The sequence below is a fragment of the Hermetia illucens genome, chromosome 5, assembly GCF_905115235.1.
Source record: "Hermetia illucens chromosome 5, iHerIll2.2.curated.20191125, whole genome shotgun sequence".
Lineage (NCBI taxonomy): Eukaryota > Metazoa > Arthropoda > Insecta > Diptera > Stratiomyidae > Hermetia > Hermetia illucens.
In genome coordinates, this window is record NC_051853.1 from 79245293 (window position 1) to 79272227 (window position 26935).

General features: G+C 41.5%; 1 protein-coding gene across 1 annotated transcript in view; it reads right to left on the reverse strand.

Annotated features, from left to right (window-relative positions):
- Positions 1-26935, reverse strand: part of LOC119656524 — a 151192-nt gene that overhangs the window by 52758 nt on the left and 71499 nt on the right. Inside the window, exon 3 of the mRNA XM_038062872.1 lies at positions 12763-12884. Coding sequence (XP_037918800.1) covers positions 12763-12884 — 122 coding nt within the window. The remainder of the gene's footprint in view (positions 1-12762; positions 12885-26935) is intronic.

Here is a 26935-nt window from a genome sequence, read left to right on the forward strand (position 1 = left end):
GGTTCTCTGGGCATACACAGATGTGGTACGTCCCATCTTAACGTAGGGCTCTATTGTATGGTGGCAAGCTTTGAGCAAAAAGTACAATAAAACCAAACTTAATAGCATCCGAAGAATTATGCGTGTAGGTGCTACCGTGGCTCTGCAGTCCTGCCTCGCAGATGATCTCAATGTACTCTTCGCGGGTACAATCTGTGTCCCACTGGCAATTGTCGAAGTTGGAAACCACTCGCACTACTTAGCAGCCGCGAGCCTCAGATGGGAAAGGTTCATCACTTATGCTAAGTCGAGGAAGATTTGACATGCTTATAACAAAACCTGATGGTGACTATGCCGCCAGACTCGGCATACCCTGCAATTGGCATTGTGGAGGCTGCGGAGAGAGAAGGAAACCCTCAAGCACTTCCTTTGCGATTGCTCAGCTCTAGCTAAAGTAAGGCTACGGACACTAGGTAAACCAGTCTTTGGGAACCTCAGAGAGATCTCTAGCTGAAGGGTGTGAGACCTGCTCTCCTTCTTGAGCGCTACGGGCCAACCTGAAGAATTGGGCCGGCTGGACTCTGCCTTCTTGTTCTCACCAATCATGGTCTTACTAGTACCACAGAAGGGTGAATTCTTGAACGATGCGATCTAGGCCCCGTTATTTGCAGTTGGCTTCCTTGTCGGTGCTTCCTAGTGGTTGTGCTCATATCACAGGCAGAGTCCCTTGAGAGCTCAAGCGTGGAGTTATGTTTTACAACTCAGCCACTGTACCCCTTACTGGCGGCATAGGTGTTAGATAGGCTACGCATTGTCTGGTATGAATGCTGAGCTTGCTCTGAGTATAAAGCGGTACCGCTGTGCCAGTCGCAATGGGGCTCTAATTGTGATCTCCAAATCAGTTCCTTTCGGAAGAGGGTATGGGGTTATGCCTAGATTGTAAGTGCTCACGTTAAACCCCCAGGACCTTCATGCACGACAGAAGAATTCCTAGGTGCCTACTCAAAGACAAGGAGGAAGGTATGAGAAGATTCAGTGAACAATGCAAGTTACACATTGCTTGCTTCTTGGAATTGGAGAACGTGTTCAAGTGAAAAGAGCGGAAGCGACTTCAGAAGGCCAAACGCCGACATCGGACTATAGCGCTGTAGAAGAAAGATCAAATAGACTCGCATTCAGGGTGATATGTGATATAGCGATAAATCTTCACGTATTAGTTGTTCCGAATTTTCACGCCTATTATGACTTGCTGAGCGATTTATTGTAAAAGAGAATTAGAGGAGATCGGGAAACCCACTTGAAACATTGGCTGGCAAAATGGGGGTGTTGGGCCACTTGTTTGAAGATACGTTGAGGCTCTTTTTAACAACAAAGTAAGTTGAGTTTTTCTTCACACAAATATTGTAATGATTCGATTCATTTGGACAGGATATCAGGGCATTGTGCCCACTTTTATTGTGGTGTCTCCTGCCACCGCCCTCAAGATACATATCTGTTACCATAACTTATTTTCAGTACTACTAAACTCAATTAGGAAATTGCTTATTTTTCAAGATAAGTTTTAGATTAGAACTACAGTGAATATACTTTTTGAAGCTTCCTTTCACTATTGTGTTTTTTGTCGGAAATATCTTCTTCCAATACAATAAAAGTTTTTACGTCCTTTCACAATGAAAGAAAAACTTAATGGGAAATCGTGTTTTCAGTTTGCTATTGATACCCAAAAAACGTTCACTGTCTGCATTACGTCAGGGAGGTGTGGTTTCAGACAGAATACTATGACCTTTCACAACTTGAGGTCAACCGCAAAAGTTTCAATGGATTAGATAGGCATCATCAATTTCTCACTTACATATTACAAGCTTCAAGCCTAAATTTCTTACATCTTGGTCCACCGCTTTGAGCGTGATTTTTTCAATCTCGTGACCAAAGTTTCAGAGTATAATTACCAGTTTTTATCAGATGAGAGGGTCTAATTGTAATACTCAGTGGGTGAAGGCAATAGAAGTCCTTGACACGAACATATCCGTCCTAAGATGTTTTCGTGTTTTTTCTTTCTTACTTAATCTCTCCATCTTGTAAACTGACCATGTAATTTTAAGCGAAACTGCCTTTGCTCCGTATTGCGGTTAATAAACATGAAGTTCACTAATTATGACCGAGAGTGCATTCACTTTTCAACTATCATTACAATTGTTTGCATGTACTTGGTCGTTTGCCTTTGGAGCGATCAATGTTGACGTAGTGCGTTGCGGTTGTTAAAGGTCCGAAAAGTTGCTCAGCTAAGCACTCGGTTTGTCGCATGAATGGCTCCCATGTTTTCGCCTTTTGAATGGCCTGGGGACAAGGAATTTTACGAGTGTTTACGCTTCACTTGGAATGTGTCGAATCATTATCACTTCTTTAATGGGGGTTATTCACTTTCCCAGGCTGTTGGGCCCTGTCACAACTAACGTGCTCTTAATTCGCTATTACGACACAGCCTCCAATTGAAATGCGGTGGAATTTCGCGAAAAACAAAAACAGATAATGATTCTTTTTCGGGGCACTCTTTTGTCAATCAATAATTGAAGTTGTGATTGGTCGCAGTAATTTTGTATTATGCAACCCACATTAAACCGTGTGATTTAATACGAATTGCCCTTTACGGCGACTTATTGCGAATCGCCTTTCCACAATATGCCAGTATGCACTGCCTTAAATAACAGCGCTCACTTGAGTTCTGTCGAAAAGATGCGCTAATTATAAATATTTGAAAGCATAAGATGATGTATCTGTAAAAACATCGATTAACATGACCATTGCCTATGGTCCCGGAGTAATTCACAACTGATAGCCCTCCGGCAAGATTCCAAATTTTTCCTCCAAATATCAACTATGTACTCCTTGTTTTAAGTGGTATCTACTATCACTCAAAAGTTTTGTAATCAAATAATATTAAGTGGCTTCCATGATTTAAGTAAGTGAATATTTTCGCTTTGTTCAGGCGATAGTCGTTGAAATATTTTGGCTTAACTATTAGAGGACCAATTTATTGACCTGTGTATGGACACAAATACTCAAATCGAATTAGAAAAGTGCACTCAATCCAAATGAACGTAATAAAGAGCTTAGGTTTGAACCCTCAGGTGAAATCTGAACATTTCTATGATTTCGGCTTTTATTTTACCATCAAAGATATAATTGGTCAAACCGTCACAAACTGTGGATTGACTGTGATTTTCATATATAAGTAACAAGTAATTGCCTTGCACTGAAATTTTAGGGGGCTGGTATGAAAAACAGAAGAAGAAGACTGAAAGACCAATGTTTCTCAAAGGTGATAGCAAATGCTCGACTCTATCGAGTTGGAACTATTTTACAACATGATGAAACTATTTCACGATCTGAGAGGTTGGAAACTTTACGCGTATGAGTTTCCATGTGAATGAACTAACCATATTTCATTAAGGATAACCATCGTGTCAGCAATGAAATACTACATTCAAAGAAGAACCAATAAAAAATAGATATTTCGGAAATCACTTGTTGCCTTCAACAGTGCGACACTGTGCTAAAGACGTGTAGTATTGAAAAAGAAAAAACCGTCCAATTATTTAGAATAATTTAATCGTTAGAAATACCACAAGAATGTACTTAAGTAAAGAAAAGCTTCGTTGCCCGTCCTCCGGTAAAAAAATTCACAATACGTAAGTGCATTGCTTCTTTTGGCGTTCTCGAAAGGCTTTACTTTAGAGGTATATTATACGACAGTTGCCTTGCTTATTCCGCTAACTAAACTAATTACATTAGACCTTTGTCCAGTAGTTTCAATAGATTCCTCGCCTGTCCAGTTGTTTCAACAGAAACAGCAATGATATAACGCTCTTGCAAGAATAAACTTCAGAGTAGGAAGGTACCCAGGAATATGCACACCGTACCTGCCGTACAATATTGTGTATATTTTTTCTTCCTTCACCATTTACAATATATTGGCGCTAATCGTTCAGCAGGGGCGGATTGGGTTGAAGTAAACAAAATTTTTTCTAATCACCTTTGACTCGACAAAAGCTAGTAATGATCATTGTGTATTTCTGAATCCAGTTGACTCATTGCTCTCAACGGTCGTGTGGGAGGCAAAATACATCCCCGTCCCGTATCATCATCATCATCAACGGCGCAACAACCGGTATCCGGTCTAGACCTGCCTTAATAAGGAGCTCCAGACACCCCGGTTTTGCGCCGAGGTCCGCCAATTCGATATTCCTAAAAGCTCTCTGGCGTCTTAACCTACGCCATCACTCCATCTCAGGTAGGGTCTACCTCGTCTTCTTTTTCAACCATAGATATTGCCCTTATAGACTTTCCAGGCTGGATCGTCCTCAACTTGTTCAGCCAGATTTTATCCACAACCGGACGGTCATGTTATCACTCATAGATTTCGTCGTTATGTAGGCTATGGAATCGTCCATCCTCATGAAGGGGGCCAAAAATTCTTCGGAGGATTCTTCTCTCGAACGCTAAGAGTTCGCAATTTGTCTTGTTAAGAACCCAAGTCTCCGAAGAATACATAAGGATTGGCAAGATCATAGTCTTGTACAGTAAGAACTTTGACTCTATGGTGAGACGTTTCGAGCGAAACAGTTTTTGTAAGCTGAAATAGGCACTGTTAACTGCCAACAATCGTGCGCAAATTTCATCGTCATAGCTGTTATCAGTTTTGGTTTTCGACCCTAGATAGGAGAAATTATCAAGAGTCTCAAAGTTGTATTCTCCTATCTTTATTCTTCCCGTTTGACCAGTGTGGTTTGATGTTGTTGGATGGTTGGTTTTCGATGGTGACGTTGCCACTAAATATTTTGTTTTGCCTTCATTGATGTGCAGCCCAAGATCTCGCCTTAATTACCGCCTGCTCGATCTGGACGAAGGTAGACTGTACATCTCGGGTCGTTCTTCCCATTATGACAATATCGTCAGCGTAGGTCAATAGTTGGGTGAACTTGAAAAGGATGGTGCCTCTCATATTTACATCGGCATCAACATTGTTGATGTTGAATGGTCTCGAGAGTGATCCTGCTGCTTTTTTTTGGCCTCGCACATTGTTCAGGGTCAGTCTAGTCACTCTTATCAATTTTGTTGGGATACTGAATTCTCTCATGGCCGTGTACAATTTAACTCTGGCTATGCTGTCATAGGCGCCTTTAAAGTCGATGAAGAGATGGTGCAACTGATATCCATATTCCAACAGTTTTTCCATCAATTGCCGCAGAGAGAAAAACTGATCTGTTGCTGATTTGCCTGGAGTGAAGCCAATGATGTTATGGGCGTATGGGCTAACCGGTCTAACAAGATAGTGAATAGTATCTTTTAGATGATACTCAGCAACGTGATACCTCTATAATTGCTGAAATGTATGATATCCCCCTTATTATGTATGAGACAGATAATGCTTCGTTGCCAATCGTCAGGCATTGATTCGCTGTCCCATACTTAAAGCACAAGTTGATGAATCACTTGGTGTAATTGGTCGTCTCCATATTTAACCAATTCGGCTGTAATTCCATCGGCTTCTGGAGACTTATGATTTTCAAACTGATGAATTGCACGGACTGTTTCGTCTATGCTTGGTCGAGGCAGCATTTGTCCGATATTTTGGTTGTTGAGCACTTCATCAAAATACTCAACCCATTGCTCCAATATGTCCATTCTGTCGGAAATCAGATTTCTCTCTTTAACCCGGCTCATCGGGGGGATGAGCATCGAGGTGTATAAGGCTTCATCCTGCAGACCTGTTGTTCCGCGCCTGCTGCCGTGGCTCCCTGTACTTTTCTAGTTCACAGACTTGTTGGTTCTCCCAGGCTTCCTTTTTCCGTCTGTGAAGTCACTTCTCCGCTCGACGGAGTTCGTGATAAGTCTCTGCCCGTGCCCGCGTTCTTTGAGAATGCAACATTAGTTGGTATGCAGCATTCTTCCGTTCCATTCCTAGCTTACATTCATCGTCAAACCGGCCGTTCCGACTTTTCTTGCAGCTGGGGCCAAGTATGCCTGTGGCCGTATTTATGATAACGTTCTTCAGGTGGTTGTGAAGATCATTTGTTGAAACTTCATCTGCAGGCTCTCTGTTGACTGCGGTTATTGCGGTATCCATTTCGCCCTTATAGGTGTTGCGGAGTGCTGTGTTGTGAATGGCTTCAGTATTCACTCTCACCTGATTGTCAGAGGGGATTCTGGGTGGTGTTGTTATTCGAGCTCGGAACACCATGCCAACGAGATAGTGATCCGAGTCTATATTGGCCCCCCTATATATTTTGACATTCATCAAGGCTGAGAGGTGGCGGCGTTCAATCAACACGTGATCAATTTGGTTGAAAGTGGTCCGGTTTGGAGAGGACTACGTATGTTTGTGGACCGTTTTCCGCACAAACCAGGTACTTTCGACAACAATTTCGTGCTATACTACTAACTAAATAATCCGCAGTGCGTTATCATTGGTATCCCTATGTAAGGTATGGGAGCCAACGTATCGCCTGAATATGAGCTCCATCCCTACGTGAGTGTTAAAATCCCCAAGTATGATTTTGATATCATACTTGGGACAGGCTTCGAGGATCCGCTCAACTGCCACGTAGAATTTATCCTTCTCCAACTCTGCAGTCTCCTCTGTAGGGGCGTGAACGCTTATGAGGCTTATATTTCTAGGGCCTTTCGCTTATCTTTTCATCCGATAACAGCAGGTTTCATTTTTTGGCTGACTTAGAAACCTACTCCGAGCACATGGTTTACTAGATGGCCGCTATAATATATGGTGTCGTGGCTCTTCTCCAGGAAACCGGTCCCTGTCCATCGCATCTCTTGCAACGCTGCTACATAAGCTTTATATTGGGATACGGTATCGGTTAGCTGCTCAGCAGCATTCGGTCTCTACAGGGAGCGCACGCTCCATGAGAAAATGCGCAAATCGTTAATTCGCTGTTGCCGTTTTTAAGTGCGTCCCGTATGCAATGGAATAAAATAATGAAATAAATACTTGGGATCACAAACCATTTGTACTGGAAATTCCATCATCTCACGAGGTCGTGCCTAAGGTTCCTGGGAAGTACTTTTTATTGCTACCAAATTGGTTGATCAACCCATTTAGTAGCAGTTCGTGTCCCTGAGGTGCCCGAGCAAGTAGGGGTGAACTGCTGCCCTGGCCAGGAAGTGTGCATTGAACCGGTATTAGTAGATTGTGTTGCCCTCGTTCGAGCACTTTGATCATAAAATCCACGTGTCTGTCTGCGGACTCATGCACCGGATCCCGAAAAAAAACAGCTACGAAAACACAGGGATTCGCGTGCCCCTGATACAAAAAAAATCGGAAATCGAATCTTGAAATGTAAATAGGCGGCAGCAATGGTAAGAAAATTTAGTTTTTGATTTTCGTCAATATTTAAGGAAAAGTTTTTGTAAATCATCCAACAAAGCTGGCGGAAGAAATCGATTTGCTGATACCAGAGTACAAAAGATAGCTTGGGAAACATCCCCGCTCATCATGGACAAAAATGAAAATATACCCATTGACCTACAGAACTCAATGAAATAATTGAAGAGAAACGTAGAGCACGCATGTTCTGGAAAAGAAATCGCATGACGGACGGGAAAAACATCTCGAAAAAGATTCCTGCACAACAAATTTAAAGGCCTAATTAGTAAATGTAAGAGTGAGTCCTGGTATGGCGATCTGACAGCACAAAAAGATACAGACTACACTCTATGAAAAAATACCAAATATTTAAACAAACCTATCCCGCAAACCCCATTCATTAAACAGGAAAGCGGATGCTGAATTCAATCTGCAAAGGAAAAGGTAAATCTATTCGCAACGCATTTATAAAGTGCGTTTTTGCGTCTAAATGGACAGATATCAACTAACGTAAACCCAATAGAAATGCGGCATATGCAAAAAAGGAGTTGGGCACAGCAATTAAAACAGATATTCTTTGTTGTATATCTTCCGTTCACTCCTTTATAGAGTGTAAGGTATCCCTATTGTCTGTTTCTTCTAATTGCTATTTATTTTAAGATGTTATTTCCAATAAAACTGTCTTTCAATTTCTCCATCATCACACTTAATGCTATGCAATTGATAAGTTGATAAGAGTCGAATTCAAACTGTGCCGTCATGGATGGGAGATATTTCAGGAGTTACCGGAAAAGGAAAAGTTCCCACAAGTAATCAACATAACACAGTAAAACAGGTTCATTGACAATTAAAAATGGCTCAAGTTATAATGATCCTTAAATCAGGGAAGGAACTAAGTAAAATCTAACCCTATCGGCGAATATCGTTTCTCCCAACTACCATGCTGGTTGAAAAGTTACTTGGAAAAAGTAACCTCTTCTCAATCTTCTTCTTAAAAATATATTTGTGTTGAAATCGCGTGGATTTACCATTCACTATTTATTTTCAGGATCATCGTTAAAAATAAACAAACTGTAGGAAAGTGATAGACAAAGAAGTTTTCAAAATGTTATTATTTAAAAATTTGCATCTAAGCAGTGTTCTGCCTCGTTTGTTTTTCTCCGCCTTGCCATATCCCTTCTCTTTAGACCTCAGGATCACCATAATGAAAGATGGCTATCCACTGATGTAGGATTTGGTAATATCCGCACTTATGCAGGTTCTTCTACCGGACAAACTCAATCTTTTTTACAAGACTAAGAACCGGGTTGTAGCATTCAATACGGTTGCATCTGCCAACGCCTTTCTGCGTCATTCTTGTTTGGATAGTACTCTCCTGTGCCCGCATAAAGTTCTTAATGAATAAAATCCCATCTTCCACAAGAAAACAAGTGCGATCTGTGTCGTCTATTGCCCGATTAAAAAACACGGCAGTGTCTTCCATATCTTGGGTAGTTATCACTGAAAACCATTATGTCCAAGTCTAAATTTTGGATGAGGCGAGTACTACATCTGTGTTTTGACTCGTATTTCAAAGAGAGTTGCCATTCATTGTCACTTCCTTTGAATCCCTTGCACATGGTTTTGTATTCTTTAGCAAAAAGGATGACAGAAATCACCATTACAGCTGTCAGACGTCACGCACCAACCTCTCAATCTCTGTACATGCGGCACGCCTCCTTACCAGGAGCATTATCTCATATCTCCGCTCTCAAGAGCGGAATAGACTGCATTTTCTTCAACAGCCTTTGTTCTTTTCAGAAGCGGGGTTAGCTCGTCTTGATCGGTCGCGCCATTTCGCTCGCTCAAGCGCATCTTTCCCCACTATATCAGAAGTTTCGGTTGGAATCGGAATCTTGCAGTTAGAAGTCTGTCAGAAACCGGCTAACCGGCCGGCCGGCGTCGGGAAGGTGAACAGGTGAGACCGCGCATGAGCACATTTCTGGGGGTGCAGCTTACACTTTCGTAAATTCAGTTATGAGCCTGATAACGACAGCCTATGGAGCTTCCACGCCCAAGAGGGCGTCGAAGCGTGGCAAGCATTCTATGTATTGGTGGACGGCGGAAATAACAGAGCTCCGGAAGGAGTGTCGTAAACGTTGCATGAACCAACGTTTGAGCGACCGGAAGGAGGCATGTACGGCAATGACAGAGTACAGTTCAGCCAAAATGAGACTACGCAGCGCAATAAACAGCAGCAGAGCTCACTGTTGGCAGGACCTGCTTGACGAATTGAATGGCGACCCGTGCGACCTACAAATTGGTAACCGAAAAACTCGGGGCTCTACGAAAACGCTGTTCACTTCAGGCCCAGTGAATACATTGTACGCGCATTATTCCTACATTCCTCGTACAGGATGATGACAGCAGTGCAGAAGGCGATGAGGACTGACCAATTTTCTCAATAAAAGAGTTGGAAGGTGAAGTCATCTTTATGAAAAACAAGAAGAAAAACAAAAAGGTGCCAGGACCCAGTGGAAGAGCCAGTTCTCTCTGTGAAAAACAAGAAGGTTTTTCTTTTTTATGGCAAAATTATACACACTGGTGTGGCATTCAACGCTTCCCTGAAAGTGGGCATTTTCCCTTCTCGTTGGAAGGTGGCGAGCTTGCGCTGATCAGCAAAGCGAAAGGCGAACCTGACCTGCCGTTTGCATACTGACCCCTTTATATGCTTTAAACTGCCGGAAAAGTGCTCGAAGAGCTCATCAAAAATAGACTCACTGAAGCGATACGTGCTACCGTGCTTATCTCAACGGTAGTTCAGCTTTTTAGCAGGGAGGTCCACAGTGGATGCTGTCATGTAAATCGTGGATCAAGCGGAAACTCACAGCCGCCGAGTTCGACGGGTTGTGCTCCCCGTAACGCTTGGTGTCTGAAATGTCTTTAATTCCGCAGCATTCTAGGCACACTAGACAATAATGTCCCCATGCAGAGGCATATCTTATGGATATTGAGGGATTATCTAAGAGCGCACTCCCTGCTTTATGAGACGCTGGAGGGTTAGAAGAAGATGGAGATCATTTCGTGGGTAACACAGGGTTCCATCCTGGGACCGGCCTTCTGGAATGCTTATTATGCTAGTCTGCTAAGGTTCGACATGGCAGAAGATTCGAATCTGCTCGGTTGTGCAAATGAGATAGCGCGCTGGTTTCCGGTTGCCATTGTTGAACACGCGCAACACAGAGTTGGCGTATGATATTGATATGACTGGTAAGCAGTTGCATGATCATTCATCATGCAAACTTACACTGGAAAAGGCCGAACTCGCAATAACTTTCGACTAAAAAGAGAATCTGGCTCTGCCTCCCATATCCATCGACGAATCGACAATCGAGTCAAAACCAAGGTCAACTACTTTTTCAAGCAAATCAAAGCAGAAGCGGACAAGACTGCAGCTAGAGTTTCGACCTTATGTCGGCTAATGGAAAACAACAACAAGGTCCGGCGTCTGGCAGGCGACGTAACCTGATGAATACAACGCAGTTTATTCTGCTACACGACGCAAAGGCTGATGCAGTTGATAACGAGGTATATCGCCATGCAGAAGTACTGAGACGGTGAACTTTGCGGGTAGCATCTGCCTACCGCACTGTCTCTGAACCGACTCTGATGGTGATTATGGGAGCAATTCCTGCTGTACTTCTTTCTAAGAACCGTAATACCATGTACAAACGCAAGGGAGGAAATAATAATAATAGACAGGTTGCTCTTGAAGAATAACGGCGTACACTAAAACACAGGCAACTCTCTTGGCGAAATGAGACATCAACTGCCGAGCTCATTGGCAATTTAAGGGCTTGGCTGAGGTGGTGAGACTGACTATCTGCTCCTAAGTGGAGGTTTTGATTTACTGATTGTGTGTTTTGTAATACGTAAACGGGCGACACCTATCTCAACTTTTTCCATTGCGAGACGTGGGGGAGCTCTCTAGACAAAATTTGAGGGCTTCTCAAGGCTGGCGATCTTGGGGCTAGCTTGAAGTAATATGATAAACGGTTAAAGATTAGCTCTCTAACGACGGTGTACCGTCCGTCTTGACATTATTGGCCCTTCTGCTCCTTCGTAGGATTAGAAATACAGTTTTGTATTGATAGACTGATTCATGAGATAGGCCAAACGATTCCGTTGGCGAACCAAACAGTTTATTCGGTGTTTTATAACAATTGGGTCATACCATTTGATCTCTACGTACAATGACTATAGGCTAGGAAATTCAGTTCATGCCCTAGTTCTTCGAACAGCTTTCTACGTTTATCGCTATGGAAGAAATCGTACGTCACCTCATCCGGTCTCCAATTGCCTAGGTGAATATAAAAGGCAGCTATCGTGTACTATGAGCACAATTTCTATTTGGTGGACGTTATCCTTGTAGATTTCGTAATAGTCTCAAAGAGGACTTGGGTATATCGACTGCTGAATTGGGCTACAATTATCTTATCAGGAAAAATCTTCGCCTCTACGCAAAGCCACGCGAAGCCAAACGTTTTCTTGGATATCGTTTACCGAACCATGGACAAATTTGATCTACATTCGTCAAAACAAAAAGCTTCGGGTTTGTACCCATATTTGCTTACGTTTCGATTCGTCGTTCAATTGAACTCGTTAGTAGTATTTTTTTATTGTAGCGACTTAACTCCGCAGTTTATTTATCAAGTGTTTACTTCATTAACTATTTCTAGGGATACCTACAATACGATAAACTAGTTTCCTTTGCTTTGACAATTATCTTTCAATTAAATACACGCATGCCAGTTGCTGGTGGAGGCTATTTTGACTTAAGAAAGACCTAGTGTGGCCGAATATTTATGAAATTTCCGCGTGAATTTAGCCTATCTGACCATAATTTTAGGAAATATATGTAAAAGTAAATAATGTGAAATTGAAAAATTTTGGCATTTTCTGTGTAAAATACCAATTAAATAAATAAAGCACTGCAACTACGATACGCCAATTATATAAAACATCTTCAAATCTTGTAAATTAGTGTTAAAATTGAAAAGTTACACACTACAGAACTTGCTATATCTTTGACAATGCATCCTCTAACCAGTTATAATCAAACCAAGGCCAAATCATTCCAATTCCATTACAAAACCTTCTTGTTCAATTTTCCATCAGCGGCAATATTTATCGATAAATTACTTTTACATGTGGATAGTCAATTATGCTGTAATTCCTAATATGACCTTTTCGGTCGCACATTTATGCAGCTTGGTAATGCGATTATCAAATACCAAAGACAAAACGACAAAAAAATTGTTTTCACGTTTGGTAGCTACCAACTAATCGAAAACTCTTCAAGGGTGAATTCCTTATTTTAGAAATTAGTGCTGCAGAAGCTGATTGGGCATGTGTGAACTTACCTGGAACATATTTTAATGGCCGAATGGTATACGGATGCAATGCTCACAACAAGATGTAGTGCTAATGCGAAAATTAATCCACTGTTTGCTGATATGGCGGCTTTGATTGCTTCGTGGTTTGACTGGAAAAAAGAATAATAAAGAAATGAATAGAAGTGGTAGGATAGTGGCGAAAAGAATTAACTTCTATAGGTAAATAAGTATTGAATATATTCGCTTTCACTATGCTTGACAAGATTCTTTCAACATTGAAAAAAACAAAAGATTTAAGCGAGTAACTTCATTTTTGAATTGAAATTCGAATTGGAAACAAAAACTTTGGAAAATTAATTTAAGAAATCTTAAATAAGATAACAACGCAAGTAAAAAGCTTCATGTGTCTCGGCTAATCCTAATGTTAGCCCGATTTTCAATCCTGACGTATTCAGAGTGTCCTTTGCATATTAAGCATCATTACTTTTAGGGCAATGAGAATGAAACCCTTTACTTCAACCAAATAATGATTGAATAAAGGAGGTACAAAGATGCATATTTTGTGGGTGGATTTAGCCTGAATAGAAGAAATTTAAATTAAAAAAATTATGGCTCAAATTTCACCTTGAACCTGTCAATAGTGAATGGGATATATTTAAATAAAATAAAAATAAATCTGCGGTGAAAATTCCGAGTTTTTGACACCATTGTATAATTTTTAGCCAAATTAAAATTTTATTGAATGAAACCCAACACGCCTAAGTGGATTTCCCAACAATGTGCAAATTCAGAATTTATTAGATAAAATCTTGTGAATTCAGTGGCACAAATCAAATTTCAAGGTTGATTAAGATATTTGTTAGCGAATTTGTGAACAGAAATACTTAGATCAAGGTTGTGTGATGATAGTGCGTGTCATGATTAATGTATGTGGAACCTGGTGCTCTCAACTTCCTTATTTATAACGTTGTTCTAAGATAAAGAAAAAAATCTAGTTTTTGTGCGCGTTTCCCGTATCAACTTTATATTTTCAAACATATATTTACTATATCTGTGCGGGCAAACACACATAATTCGAGGAACATAGCTTGCACCATAGCTGATAAATTAGCATTTCAGGTACAATTTTTTTTTCTGTTTTCATTTCATTTCAAAGCTTAAAACTTTCCAAATACTTTTACTATAATTTTCTTCAACGCCCTACAATTCATTTTATTCTTCCACCGGAGTATCAATCACTGCTGAATTGATCTGTTTTGATGTCCGAAAAAGACTTTTTGGTATACATTTATAGAACGCTTTTTTCTTAAAATGACTAACAAATTTACGCAATATACTTTTTCATGCGCTACCACATATGAACATGAGCTGATTTCACATATCATATTTATAAGCTCCTAAATTCTAAATTGCAAAAGCAGGTCAAATGTGTGCATCTTTGAATTTCTAACTAAGATAAACAGACACTGAAAAACTATAAGAAAGAAATCGAAATTGCAATGAAAAAGGTCACCTACTTGGCGAAATTCATGGTGAAAAATTTGAATCCACAATGTAAGTTCGACTTTACACAAATACGAGTTATGTAAAAATCGGAAATCATAAAAGGAAGTTCCTAATTTTTGCCGATTAAAGACAAAAAATACCATTGACCGAAAAAGCGACTATAAAATCATCATTCAACTTTGTCTATGAATTTTACATTTTATTAATGAGTTTGAGATTCATGCTTGGAAATCAGTGACCAGAAATAATAATAATTTTTTAAATAAATTTCTTCAAAGATTTCTAAGGTTGATTCGAAGCTAGCAAGTTCAAGGTTGTGAAGTCTATTGAAAACTGCTCTTTGTTTATTCATTATATTTTTATATTTCATGTTTTGATATCACCCTACTAAGCGATTTTTTACTATTTATTTTTGAATTTTTTAACAAAAATACAGGGATTTGAGCTAGTTTCTTAGTCAAGCACACCAATGTACTTTGCTAGATGAAGGGAGTACAGACGGATATGCGATTCAGAATAACATAAGCTTCAGTATGATGTATAGGTTCCCATTTGGTGTAGCGGGTAATCTCAGCTCTTGTCGGCCTGAATGCTTGGCTAAAGGGGTAAGAACTGAGAATTCAATACTGTTAATTGAATAAATTAATAAGTTGAATTTAAAAGCCGAGCAGGAATATACCAAGTCCAATGGACGCCTAGTGAATTAGGGCTTAAAAAGACATTCAAAGTCTTCCCTGTCGTAAACTTTACTGCTACTGAAGCATAAACAACTGAGGTAAAGTATAGGAGACTAACTTCACGCCGAGGACCTTTGGCTATCGAAAACGGACTGTGGGTCTCTGGAATTTGCGCATGCTCCTCAGAAAAGGTAATGACGATCCTCACAATGTTCGTTTTCTCCAATTCGAGCTGAACAGTTTGGACTTAAACGAAATAATAAGGTGAAACTCTGGAGAGCACTTTTCTTTCTGTTGCCACACTAATAATGATATGATTTTGTGCTCTGGAAAGTCACAAACCCGGCATTGGGTTGTTTCTGACGGCTACCGCAAGACACGGTGTCTTCACCTGAGAGCCATTTTCTGACAAGATTCACATTGCAAAATTCCGGTACAGGTTAAGGGGCATCACAATTTTACAGTGCTATGCACCAACGGAGGTTTTCGATATAGTGGAGAAGGACACTTCTATGAACAATTACACGCAGTTCAGAATAGGTTTTTTAAAGGATATAATGTGATCGTGATGGGTAATTTGAATGTCAAAGTGAGCTCTGACAACATTTTGCTCGGGAATGTGATGGCAAAACACGGACTTACCGACCGTAATTTTGGAAGTTTTATGGATTTCTACAACTTCCACCACGTCTTCATTGGCTCACATAGTTCAAGGACAGAACTTGCCATAAACTCAGGTGCGTTTCAACTAATTGACACCGTACGAGCAATTGATTACTTTACGATCCGCAGTAGATTTAGGAGTTATTTTATGGATGTGCTTAGCAAAAGAGGCGTTGTTATCGGCCTCAAAAAGGACCATCATCTTATGGTAGCTTGCCTTCATTTGTGTGTTGCAACCCGCACCATTCTTGCAACGTTGCACGCCACCCCTTCCCACATCAACTGCTTGTATAATCCAACGGTTACTCGATAGTGGGAGAGCTATCTCGCTGATCGGTCGGCAGATACACTAAGTAACTCGCCTGAGAATATCGATGAGTATTAGAGCACCAACAAAAACGCTCTTTTTTCGGGTGCTACATAGGCAATCGAAGCAGGCTGATTGCGGAATCATGGAAGCGGATCGATGAATGAAAGAGATTAATAGCTCTAATAACTGCTGAGAGCGACGCGAGTGGAATGCGCTGAAATTCCGCCGTGACAAAATGGAACTTGTTATACGGGGGGACGCTTTGTCGGGCTTTTGTTTCAAAGCATACATGAGAGGCTTATGGTCCGTGAACACTATGAACGGCCTGCCTTCTAGGGAGAAGCGGAAGTATTTGATGCTCAAGTACGCGATGAGCAGTTCGCGATCGTAGGTACTGTAGTTCCGTTGAGCGGAATTCAACTGCTTCGAGAAGAAGCTCAACGGCTGCCAGAGTTAATTCAATTTGGTGAAGAGCAGCGCCTACTGCGGTGTCAGAAGCATCAACGAAAACGGCTACGGGGTGCATCTTGCAGAGGAAATGCCAAGAGTGTAGCGTAAGCCAGTTGTTGACGGGTTTTGTCAAACGCGCGGACCGCCTCTTCAGACCACACGATCTCTTGTGTGTCCTTAGTTTTGGAGTCTGACAAGTACGCATGCTCAAGAACCTCCTCAACTCCTTTCTATCTTCGGACGCGGGAAGCTTGCGATCGCTTGCACCTTGTCTGGGTCGGGCTGTATTCCTTCAGCGAAAATGGAATGGCCGAGGAATCTCAACCTGCTTTTGAAGGAATTTGCATTTATCAACGTTTAGGACTAACCCGGCCTCAAGGAGACGTTAAAAAATGCACTCGAGATGGGCTAAGTGCTCAGACTCAGTGGAAGAAGCGACCAAAACATCATCCAAATTTATTAAACAGAAGTCGAGGTTTTGCAGGATCGAGTGGATGAACCTTTGAAAGGTTTGCGCCGCATTGCACAACCCGAAAGTCATCCGTGTGAACTCGAAGAGTCCAAATGATGCGCATATTGCCGTCTTTGGAATGTCTTCTAGAGCTACAGGGATTTGATAATATGCCTTGGTTAAATCCAAGGTGGAAAAAATGCGATAGTTTGCGAGATGATGCGCAAAATCGTGGATGAGTAGAATGATATATCGGTCAGGAACATCTGCGCGTTTAGCCTTCTGTAATCCCCACAGGGCGTCACTCGCCGTTTGGCTTAAGGACCATATGTAGTGGGAAAGACCAACAGCTGTCCGAAGGTCTGCAGATACCCTGTTGCATAAGTTGTTCAAATTCTTTCCACGCTATAGCCAGTGCGCATATTTCGAATATTGCGAATGCGAGCGGTTAGATGACGCCACCGGCGCTTTTCACTCAGTTTAGAACTCGCCACAGGAGTGGGAAGCAGGCGGTGAAAAAAGTGCTGTTGGTTGGCGGCAGAGGAATTACTCTCTTCTGCCTCCAGCCTTGACCGAGGACACTCACGTGCTTTGAGACCAGCCCGTTTCAGATATTTACATTACTTTTGAGTGCAGTGAAATAAGAAATTATGTTTAGTGAAGTGATGAAATGTTGCTTGACTAATAAAAAGTGTTTCTTCTGTTGAACAGGCGAAATTTCGTACTCACTTACACCAACACATCACGCTACCAACGGAATCGTTGTTGACTTTCCGAGTGTTCCCAACGCGACCATAATAGAAAGAAAATCAGAAGTTCCAAAACATCTCGAAATCTTCATCGACCACTGAATTGACCACATCAACACCTTACGGATCATTTTGGAACACTACGATGATTTTAAGCCTTCGCTGCACCTACTTTTCATAAATTTCGACAGGGTGAACAAGCAGTGTGTTCAACGTAAGAGGGGCATTCCAGAGAAATCAACAGCTATTATCAGAGCGACATATAATGGCGCCAAATTTCACGCACTACACCAAGATAAAGTCTCAGAAGAATTTAAGATCGGTATTATTTCTTCTTATTTTCGGTGGTGTTCTTCATGCTGCTTTGTCCGAAGGGCGTGGAGGAGTTCAATACTCTCTCACCGGATTGTGGATCTTGGCCAAGTGGGGAAGTAGTATTGGAGTGAGGACAAATACTGACAAAACCAACGTTCTTAGTTTGACTATTGATCGCACTCTTCCTATCTGCATTAATGCGTAGCGCATCGACTGCGTCAATCAATTTGTGTATCTAGGAAGCGTGGTTCCTGCCGATTACGGTGCTAGATCCACTTTCGCTGTCCTGTCTAATATCTGGAAATGCAGTTATTTCAACAACAAGATTAAGTTGAGACTGTAATGTACTAATGTTCTCTCCGCAGTGCTGTATGGGAGTATCAAACTCCAAGCCTTCATCAATACCTGTCCACGTCGAATCATCAAAGTTTGGTGGCCTAATACAATTGCAAACGAAGAACTTGGTCGAGTACAGGCCCGTTCACGATGTGATTGGTAAACGGAAGCGGTGGTGGATAGGTCACACTTTACGGAGGGGCGACAATTGCTTTGTTGGCTATGCCATGTAGTGGAATCTGCCACAAGGGCACTTAGCACGGAAAAGTAAAGGATGAGTGCGAGTATGTCCGGAGGATCTCCCGGGGAGTTGAAGATTAACAGATCATTTATATATATACAATAACTATCTTTGTGATTTTCTAAAAATTTTTTGATAATAATGATTATAAAATGGCCACTGTTCTTATCATCCACCGGATTAATTGCTGAAGCACATTCATACAAATATTATATTTTATAAAAAGTATGTTAATTGAGAGCCTAAACTTCTTGCATGCAAATTTCTAGTATACGGAGTTGCGAGGTGCTGTTCATGCATTGTAGCTTGCCAATCTGATTAACAACCTATATAATAGTCACACCTAGAGAATCAATAGAGATATATGAATATTTTATAGATCTCTTCTCATTTTCTCGCCGAATAAATTTTTAAGGGTGAATGTCCCTCAGGCTAATTCATACTGTAGATTTAAATCAATGGGGCTAGATTACATCCATAAAGTTCCTGCTCTTGTTGATAAAGTGAGCAAACAATCAGGAATATATGAATACAACATCGCGGGAAGGGAAGATCTCATTCTCAGAACATGGAACAATCGCCAAAAGAGGGATGAAAAGTTCCTGATCGGCCAAATTACCTTTATTTCATTCTTTCTTAAAACGATTGAAGACATAGGTAGATTAACGCATAACTAATAATAAAGAACGTGGGCACACGCAGAGACTTATCACGAGCTCCTTCGAGCGGAGAACCGACTTCACAGACGGAAAAAGGAAGCCTGGGAGAACCAACAAGTCTGTGAACTAGAAAAGTACAGGGAGCAACCACACCAGGCGCGGAAGTTTTACCAACAAGTCAACAGGATGAAGCCTTATACACCTGCCGAGACAAAGAGGGAAGTCTAATTTCCGACAGAATGAGCATATTGGAGCAATGGGTTGAGTACTTCGATGAGCTACTGAACAACCAGAACATCGGCGAGTTGGAGGTCCCGCCAACTGAAGACGACGGACAAATACTGCCACCACCAAGTTTAGGAAAAACAGTCGGTGCAATTCATCGGCTAAAAAATCATAAGTCGCCAGGAGCCGATGGAATTACAGCCGAATTGGTTAAAAATGGAGGCGACCAGTTACACCAAGTGGTTCATCAACTTGTGCTCAAGGTATGGGAAAGCGAATCAATGCCTGACGATTGGCAACGAGGCATTATCTGTCTCATATATAAAAGGGAGATATCACACAATGCAGCAATTATATAGGTATCACGTTGCTGAGTACCATCTATAAGATATTCTCCTCTATCTTGCTAGGCCGGGTAGCCCCATACGCCCAGAACATCATTTACCCGTACCAAAGAGGCTTCACTCCAGGCAAATCAGCAAGTGCGGCAAGTGATGGAAAAACTGTTGGAATATGGATAACAGTTGGACCATCTCTTCATCGACTTTAAAGCCGCCTATGATAGCATAGCCAGGGTAAAACTGTACACGGCCATGAGAGAATTCGGTATCCCGACGAAATTAATAAGACTGACTAGGCTGACCCTGAACAATGAACAATGTGCGAGGCCAGATAAAAGCAGCAGGACCACTCTCAAGACCATTATTTAACATCAACAACGGCCCACGACACGGGGATGCCCTATCATGCGTCTTCTTTAACCTGCCCCTCGAGAAAGTGATCCTCTTTAAGCCCACCCAACTACTGGCCTATGCTGACGATATCGACATCATCGGAAGAACTACCCGAGACATACGAACTGCTTTCATCCAGATCGAACAGGCGCGCGAGATATATGGTGGCAACGTCAGCACCGAAGACGAATCAACCAACAACATCAAACCGCACTGGTCAAACACAAACACGAAGAAGAATAAGGATACGAGAATACAACTTTGAGACCGTTGAAAATTTCTTCTATCTAGGGTTGAAAATCACAACCGATAACAACTACGATGATGAAATCCGCCCACGGTTGTTGTCAGCCAACAGAGCCTATTTCAGCTTACAAAGACTGTTCCGCTCGAAACGTCTCACCATAGGGTCAAAGCTCTTACTGTACAAGACTATGATCTTGTCAGTCCTCATTTATTCCTCGGAAACTTGGGTTCTTAGCAAGAAAAATTGCGAACTCTTGACCGCGTTCGAGAGAAAAATCCTCCGAAGAATTTTTGGACACCTACATGAGGATGGACGATTCCGTAGCCTACACAATGACGAAATCTATGAGCGATACCATGTCCGTCCGGTTGTGAATAAAATCCGGCTCAATAGGTTACGGTGGGCGGGTCACTTATTCCATATGGATGAGGATGATCCAGCCCGGAAAGTCTATAAGGGCAATATCTATGGTAGAAAAAGAAGACGAGGCAGACCCTGCCTAAGATGGAGCGATGGCGTGGGTCAGGACGTCAGACAGCTTTTAGGGATATCGAATTGGTGGACCTCGGCGCAAAACCGGGATGTTTGGAGTTGCTTATTAAGGCAAGCTTAAACCGGATACCGGTTGTTGCGCTGTTGATGATGATAATGTAAGTATTCCTCAGCGCCCGAAATAGTACCCCACCAATTAAATGCATTTGCATTGCATATGCAATGTTTGACAAAAATTTGCTCTGGAAAGATCTGTAGATATTATAGAACTCTCATTTAAGAAGCAATAAATGATATTGAATGGCTCAGTTGAATTTTTCCCATACTGAAATGGAGAAGAAAGTCAACTGGAACAATGGTGAGGCAATAGGGACATATTCTTCTCCTTATTATGGCAGCAATTTACGCTGTGCTAAATCCAAATCTTTGTCACTTGGAGGTGAAGCAGAAAAAGCTAACAAAAGGGGACGAATGTAACTTGGAAGGACGACTAATTCTATCTGAGACAATTCAGAAAGTAGTAATCCAAATCTTTCATGACAACATTCGGCAAAAATGTTAGCTCCCCCTTGCGCTTTTATGGAGGCCCTTATTAAATTCAATGTCCGACGATGTTACTAATTGCATGTATGGGAGGGAGTACACAGTTCTCACCAAGTTTCATTTCAATAGAACTAATAGTTTCTGAGGAAAGTGCGTGTGATAGGCAGGCAGATTGGGGGTGAATTTAGCATCTGAAGTCACCGATTAGTGGGTCCAGAAAGTAAAACTTACTTCTTGGTTGTGACGATCGATGACCTTGCTGATCGGGGGAGAACACGTGGTTCCTAATAGTAACGGGGGGTATAATGTTGGAATCCTTTTCTTATATCGATGAAAATAAATTGATTTAAATTTTGAATGGAAGAGAGTGCAGATTTAAGAGGACACAGTTTTATGATTTCAGACGGGGAAGACCGCAGTAAAGTGAAAGGAAAAGGTGGAAAAGGTGGAGATTGTGTGATATTTGGACAAATAGGGATTTAGGAGGGACCCGAATTTTCTTGAAAGTAATAGCAGTGATTTTTCCTACCGAGCGGGAGGCTGTATTGTGTGGTGGCAAGTGGAAGCTTTATGAAATTTTTTTGGCAGTTTTCAGTCAACAATTCTGACCCGGTGTCCGGATGGCTCAAGTGGTTAGAGCGCTGGGCTGTCGTAGCGGAAGGTCGCGGTTCAAATTTCGCTGGGGGCAGAGGAATTTGTTATCGTGATTGGATGTCGGACACCAGTCGACTCAGCTATGAATGAGTACCTGAGTCAAATCAGGGCAATAATCTCGGACGGGCGCAATGCTGACCACATTGCCTCCCACAGTGTACTGTGGTGTACCGTTACGGTCTTGAATGAAGTGCTCTAACACACTTCAAGGCCTTGATCCAATATGGATTGTTGTGCCAACGATTATTATTATTTCCGAGTTATCACAATCTCGGCAGATGCCGGATTTTACCTAATACTAGCACTAAGTGCCAAGCATTTAGGCTCGGACGATCCTACCTACTTAAAAACTAAAGGGGCACTGGTGGTGGTGGCCGGTGGTAGGTCAGTGGGAGAATCCGTCGAGTACCCCCCGCAACATCGAGCACGTATGCAGAATGGTGTACTTCTGCATGGTTTGAACCAGACTGTGCGAAAGTCCCAGGACATCAAGGGAATTATTATTATTATTATTAATTCTGAATGAAAACATTCACTATCGTTCTCACGGATTAGCAGCAAAAGTCAATAAAGCGAACAAACCGAACGAATTTGGAGCTTTATATTAACGTCCTTTCTTACGTATATGAACATAATTTCAACTTTGCTTGTTGTCAGGCCAGAGGCAACTCTTGTGCCCTGTCGAACAGCTTCAGGTGTTGTTGGTTGGTTGTCGATTCAAAACTTGATAAATGTATGAACCACATCGAGTGGGATACCCTCAATTCAGCTAGTCCAAACAAAGTAAAAGCATTTGATGACCGATCGCATTAATTTTGAGGAGGAACTGTCTCCTTTCCTCTAGTACGCGAATACCATGAGCACAGTTTCGTAAAAAGTGGGTATTTGCCCAAGAAAGAGTAGTTTATGCATTAGCGGGGAAAGATCAGTTGCTTTTCGAAATTGGTGCGGTGGATGGCTAACCGAATTAATTTAATAATATTTTTTTAGACCCCTTCTTCTTCCTATCTCCAAATACTCGTAAGACTTACATTTGTAAAGGTAAAGTGGGTTCTTTACAGGCGGCCTCCTCATCGTTTTTCGATTATACAGACTCATCGGCACACGGGTCTTAAGCTTTCTGGCTTGACGTACGTGGTCAAGCGGCAGCTTTTCACTATTTATCATATGATGTGATCCAGATATTGATACCACAATAGATCCTCATTTTTCCGGGTTTTTTGATAGGTTCGCCCTCGCCATAGTCAATCCAAATGTTGTTTTGACTATCCTCAAGCATCAAGGTTCATTAGACGCTACGAGTAGTGATGTACTTTCCAGGTTGAAATTGAATATTGGGACTGAATTTAATTAACTCAATATGCAGTTAAACTAGTGGTACTGGTATCAAAGTGATTTTTTCACACAATATTTAATTTCAGTGGTTAATTACTTTTCTGATTGTAGTGATCATACATAAAATATAGTCAGGGCTTAGATTATTAACTTTTTCGTTATAATATATCTTATGTATTCTCTTCGATACATCTATTGATTTCTTTAACCGAGTTAATTTACTTAAATACAATTCATTTAAATATTCTTGCGTAAAAAATTACTCATCACAGCAAATTTATGTCGGTTCAAGCAGCTAGCGTGATGCCATCATACCTTCCGCTCAGTCTCATTAATAGGTATTTATTTTTATAATAATTTTCGAGAACATTTCCCTAAGATTCCTTCGTTCGTAGCTTCTAAAATCCAAGCAGCCCTAGAGCAATCAACAAAAGTGGAATATCCTGGAAAGACATCTTGTTTGGGTTATGTTATCAAGTCCATAATTCATTAAACTTTTCCTTGTTTATGATATTACCTGTTTCAACCCCAGTTAACCTTCCTATCTCTCTGATTTCACTTTAGTCCCACACGTACTATTTTGTCAAAATACTTGATCAACATCTCCTAGACGGAGCATTGAAAGTCCGCAACGCCTATGAACTGTCGTTCACGATTCGACGAAGTGCGCTTTACCTCTCACCAAACTTTCTTGAGAATTCTCCACTTTTCTTTTACGGTTTTGCGCACATGTAGTTAATATATGGGGTCCAAGGTCCATATCCAGGAATTTATTCGTCATCCTTTCTTAAAATGTGACCTATCCATTGCCATTTCCGTCCGCTAAAAAATCCATTATTAGTCCGTACGCCGACTTAAATTCTCGATCAAAATTCTCTGAGGCAACAGTATACTGATGTCAGCGGAGAGACAGATGCTAACGAAGATTTGAAGCTTTTAAATAACAATGGTGGTGAACTCCCATGTACTACTCCCATATAACAGTATGAAGAGAATATTGGCACGGAACATTCTCAATTTGATGTTGTTGTTCAGAAATTTCCATTGCTAAATTTTAGGCAAAGCCGCTAACTCGGATGTTGCACTCTTAATGCTTCGAGCAACATCCAGTTCGGTGTCACCGTCACCGCAAACAACGCTATCAAGATAGGTAAATAGATCGAAAACTTTGTTTTTCTACCCGTTGATGCAGATGGGAAGAGTGGGAAGATCAATCACACTGAAGTCTTGGATGTTGTTGTTCTTTATCTTCACTCCACTTGCCTATTCTTTCTAATCCAGAGGCATTTGGCCTAGGTCCATGAGTCAGTTAGAGTGCAGGCAGATGTCATCCACGTAGTTGAGGTGGCATGGTCCATTGAAGTCCTGCACGACCTCCGCATAAGACAAATGTCACTGATAACAACAAGAAATAGTATCGGCAATAGAATTCAAACTAGCCAGTCTTCGCTCCAGATTTCAAATTCTTCAGAAATTTTATCTAAACCCATTGCACCTCTTGAGTAAATCATTCCAGATGCACTCCTTGTTCACACTATCGAAAGCCTTCTCGAAATGAATGAACGGCAAGTGAACCGGAGATCTGCGCTCCGCACATTGTTTCAAAATGATCCTCAGGGTGTTGACTTGGTTAATGTAGGATCCATAGTGGTAACTTCTGCTTCCACGACTAGCACACTAATGAATTCCCATATATCATGAAATTTTTCATGGTAGCGGAGTTTAAGCGCATCACGTTCGCCCTGCTCCACTTCCTCGAAGCGGCAACAAAAGCTTTTTTTTCACCATGACCTTAGATCTGCTTGCATGTCCCGTCAGTCAGCCAATTCTTATGGGACCCCTTTGGAGGGGGGCCAACAACCTCATTTACAACGAAGAGGAGCACTTTTGATGTCTTTCCAGTGCTTATCAATATACTCACGCGAGGATTTCAAGACGTCTACTACCCAATCAACAAAATAGTTTTGCACTGTTGAACGGTAGCCGGGTCCTGACCGAACCGTGTTGAGCTTCTATGGTCGAAGCTTTCCACCCCTGTGAGAAGATGCGAATCCAATACGCTAGAGATAGTCTGTTCGAGGTCAATATTAACGCCTCTGCTATCTCGCACATGCAGAATTGCTCCATTTCTAAATCTACTGCTGATTACCCTGTAGCCGATCGGATTAATTGTACATTGATTTCGAGTTGAAACCTAAATGACCTTATGGTAGTCTTTGTGCTGCAACAATGTGCCAATGAAGAGGCTAAGGGAACTGCAGAAACTGCAAACGCACCTTCGCATTCATAATATCACCTTTACAAAGGCTCTCCTGAATAGTATTCAGTTTTTCATAGAATACCTCATTCTTGCATGACATTGCACTATTGAGCGATTCCTCATCCCAGGCTGGAGTCTCACAATGAGTATTATATCTGGTACCGATTCCCAAGACAAGTGGGCGCTCATAGCGGATGTGGTAAGCATTAATCCCACACCAGATTCACGTTTTCTTCTGGCTCGATTGCCAGAATACCACGGCGCAGTGCTGCAGGAGGGAAAGGAGTGCTCTTTAGAGTCACACCATTTTAGCTCGCTTAACCCAATAACGTCAAACCATTCTCAGTGAAGTTAGAGCAAGCGAACATTCTGGGGGCCCCCGGTTCGTCGAGGGGCCAATCCAATCATAAATTGTTGACGAAACCTACAAGTCGACGCCGAAAAATCAGTCTGATTCTGAGTTGCGGTAGCTGTTTGCAGAGGATAATTAATTTCGAGATTTGCAGGTTTCTACTCTAGAAATTCTCTTTTAGTCGCCCAACCATCACCATCTCAGCGAAAGGACTGACTCGCCGACTTAATGAAAAGTACCATTAGTAAGGTTCTTTCACGTCTACTCCCTGAGTCGTCAAGATATTGCACAGCCATTCAGACCATGGCGACTCTTCCATTCTCCTTTCTCAAACGCACTTGAAACCGTCTATGATGGAATATACATTGCACGGACCCGCCGTATGCATGTTTATGCTGTTTCTTAAGATAGTTGACACGAACTGTATGCAAACATCACTGGTTACAATTGTGGATGTCACGTTATATTGTAGTTTTTGAAGAAGAAATGAAGCTGGGCTTTTGTTCGGTGACAAGTAATTGGAAAATATAAGTCACGCATTTCTTAAAAGAATTGAGCACTTGCCCAAGCGAAGAGTGGTCCATGAATCATATTAGTGCATTCCGCCACACATCCTAAAACAAAAACTATATAGAAAAGTTGTTCTGTAGGTAATGTCAGGACTATTGGGAGCAATGGAGGGTGAGGATTCTTGTTGGAGTCCCGGAAGAAAGTTTTTAGGGAGAAAATAATTCATTCCGAAAAGTGCGCTGTTGGCGAAAATGTTCTTCTCTACTAAGGGCAAGATTATCCTCCAATCGGTTGTGAGAAAATCAGATATGTATATGCTGGATATAGTCGAAGAGTGAAGTGTCGTAGTAAGATTGAAGCTGCAGCGAAGGACTAGCGAAGAAGACGAAGTTGCAGGTATTTTATAGCAGGTTTTTCACAATACAGTTCGAGAGTAGTTTCACTTTTTTTCACTTACTATTATACTTGCGTTCATACGCGCTAATTGTACG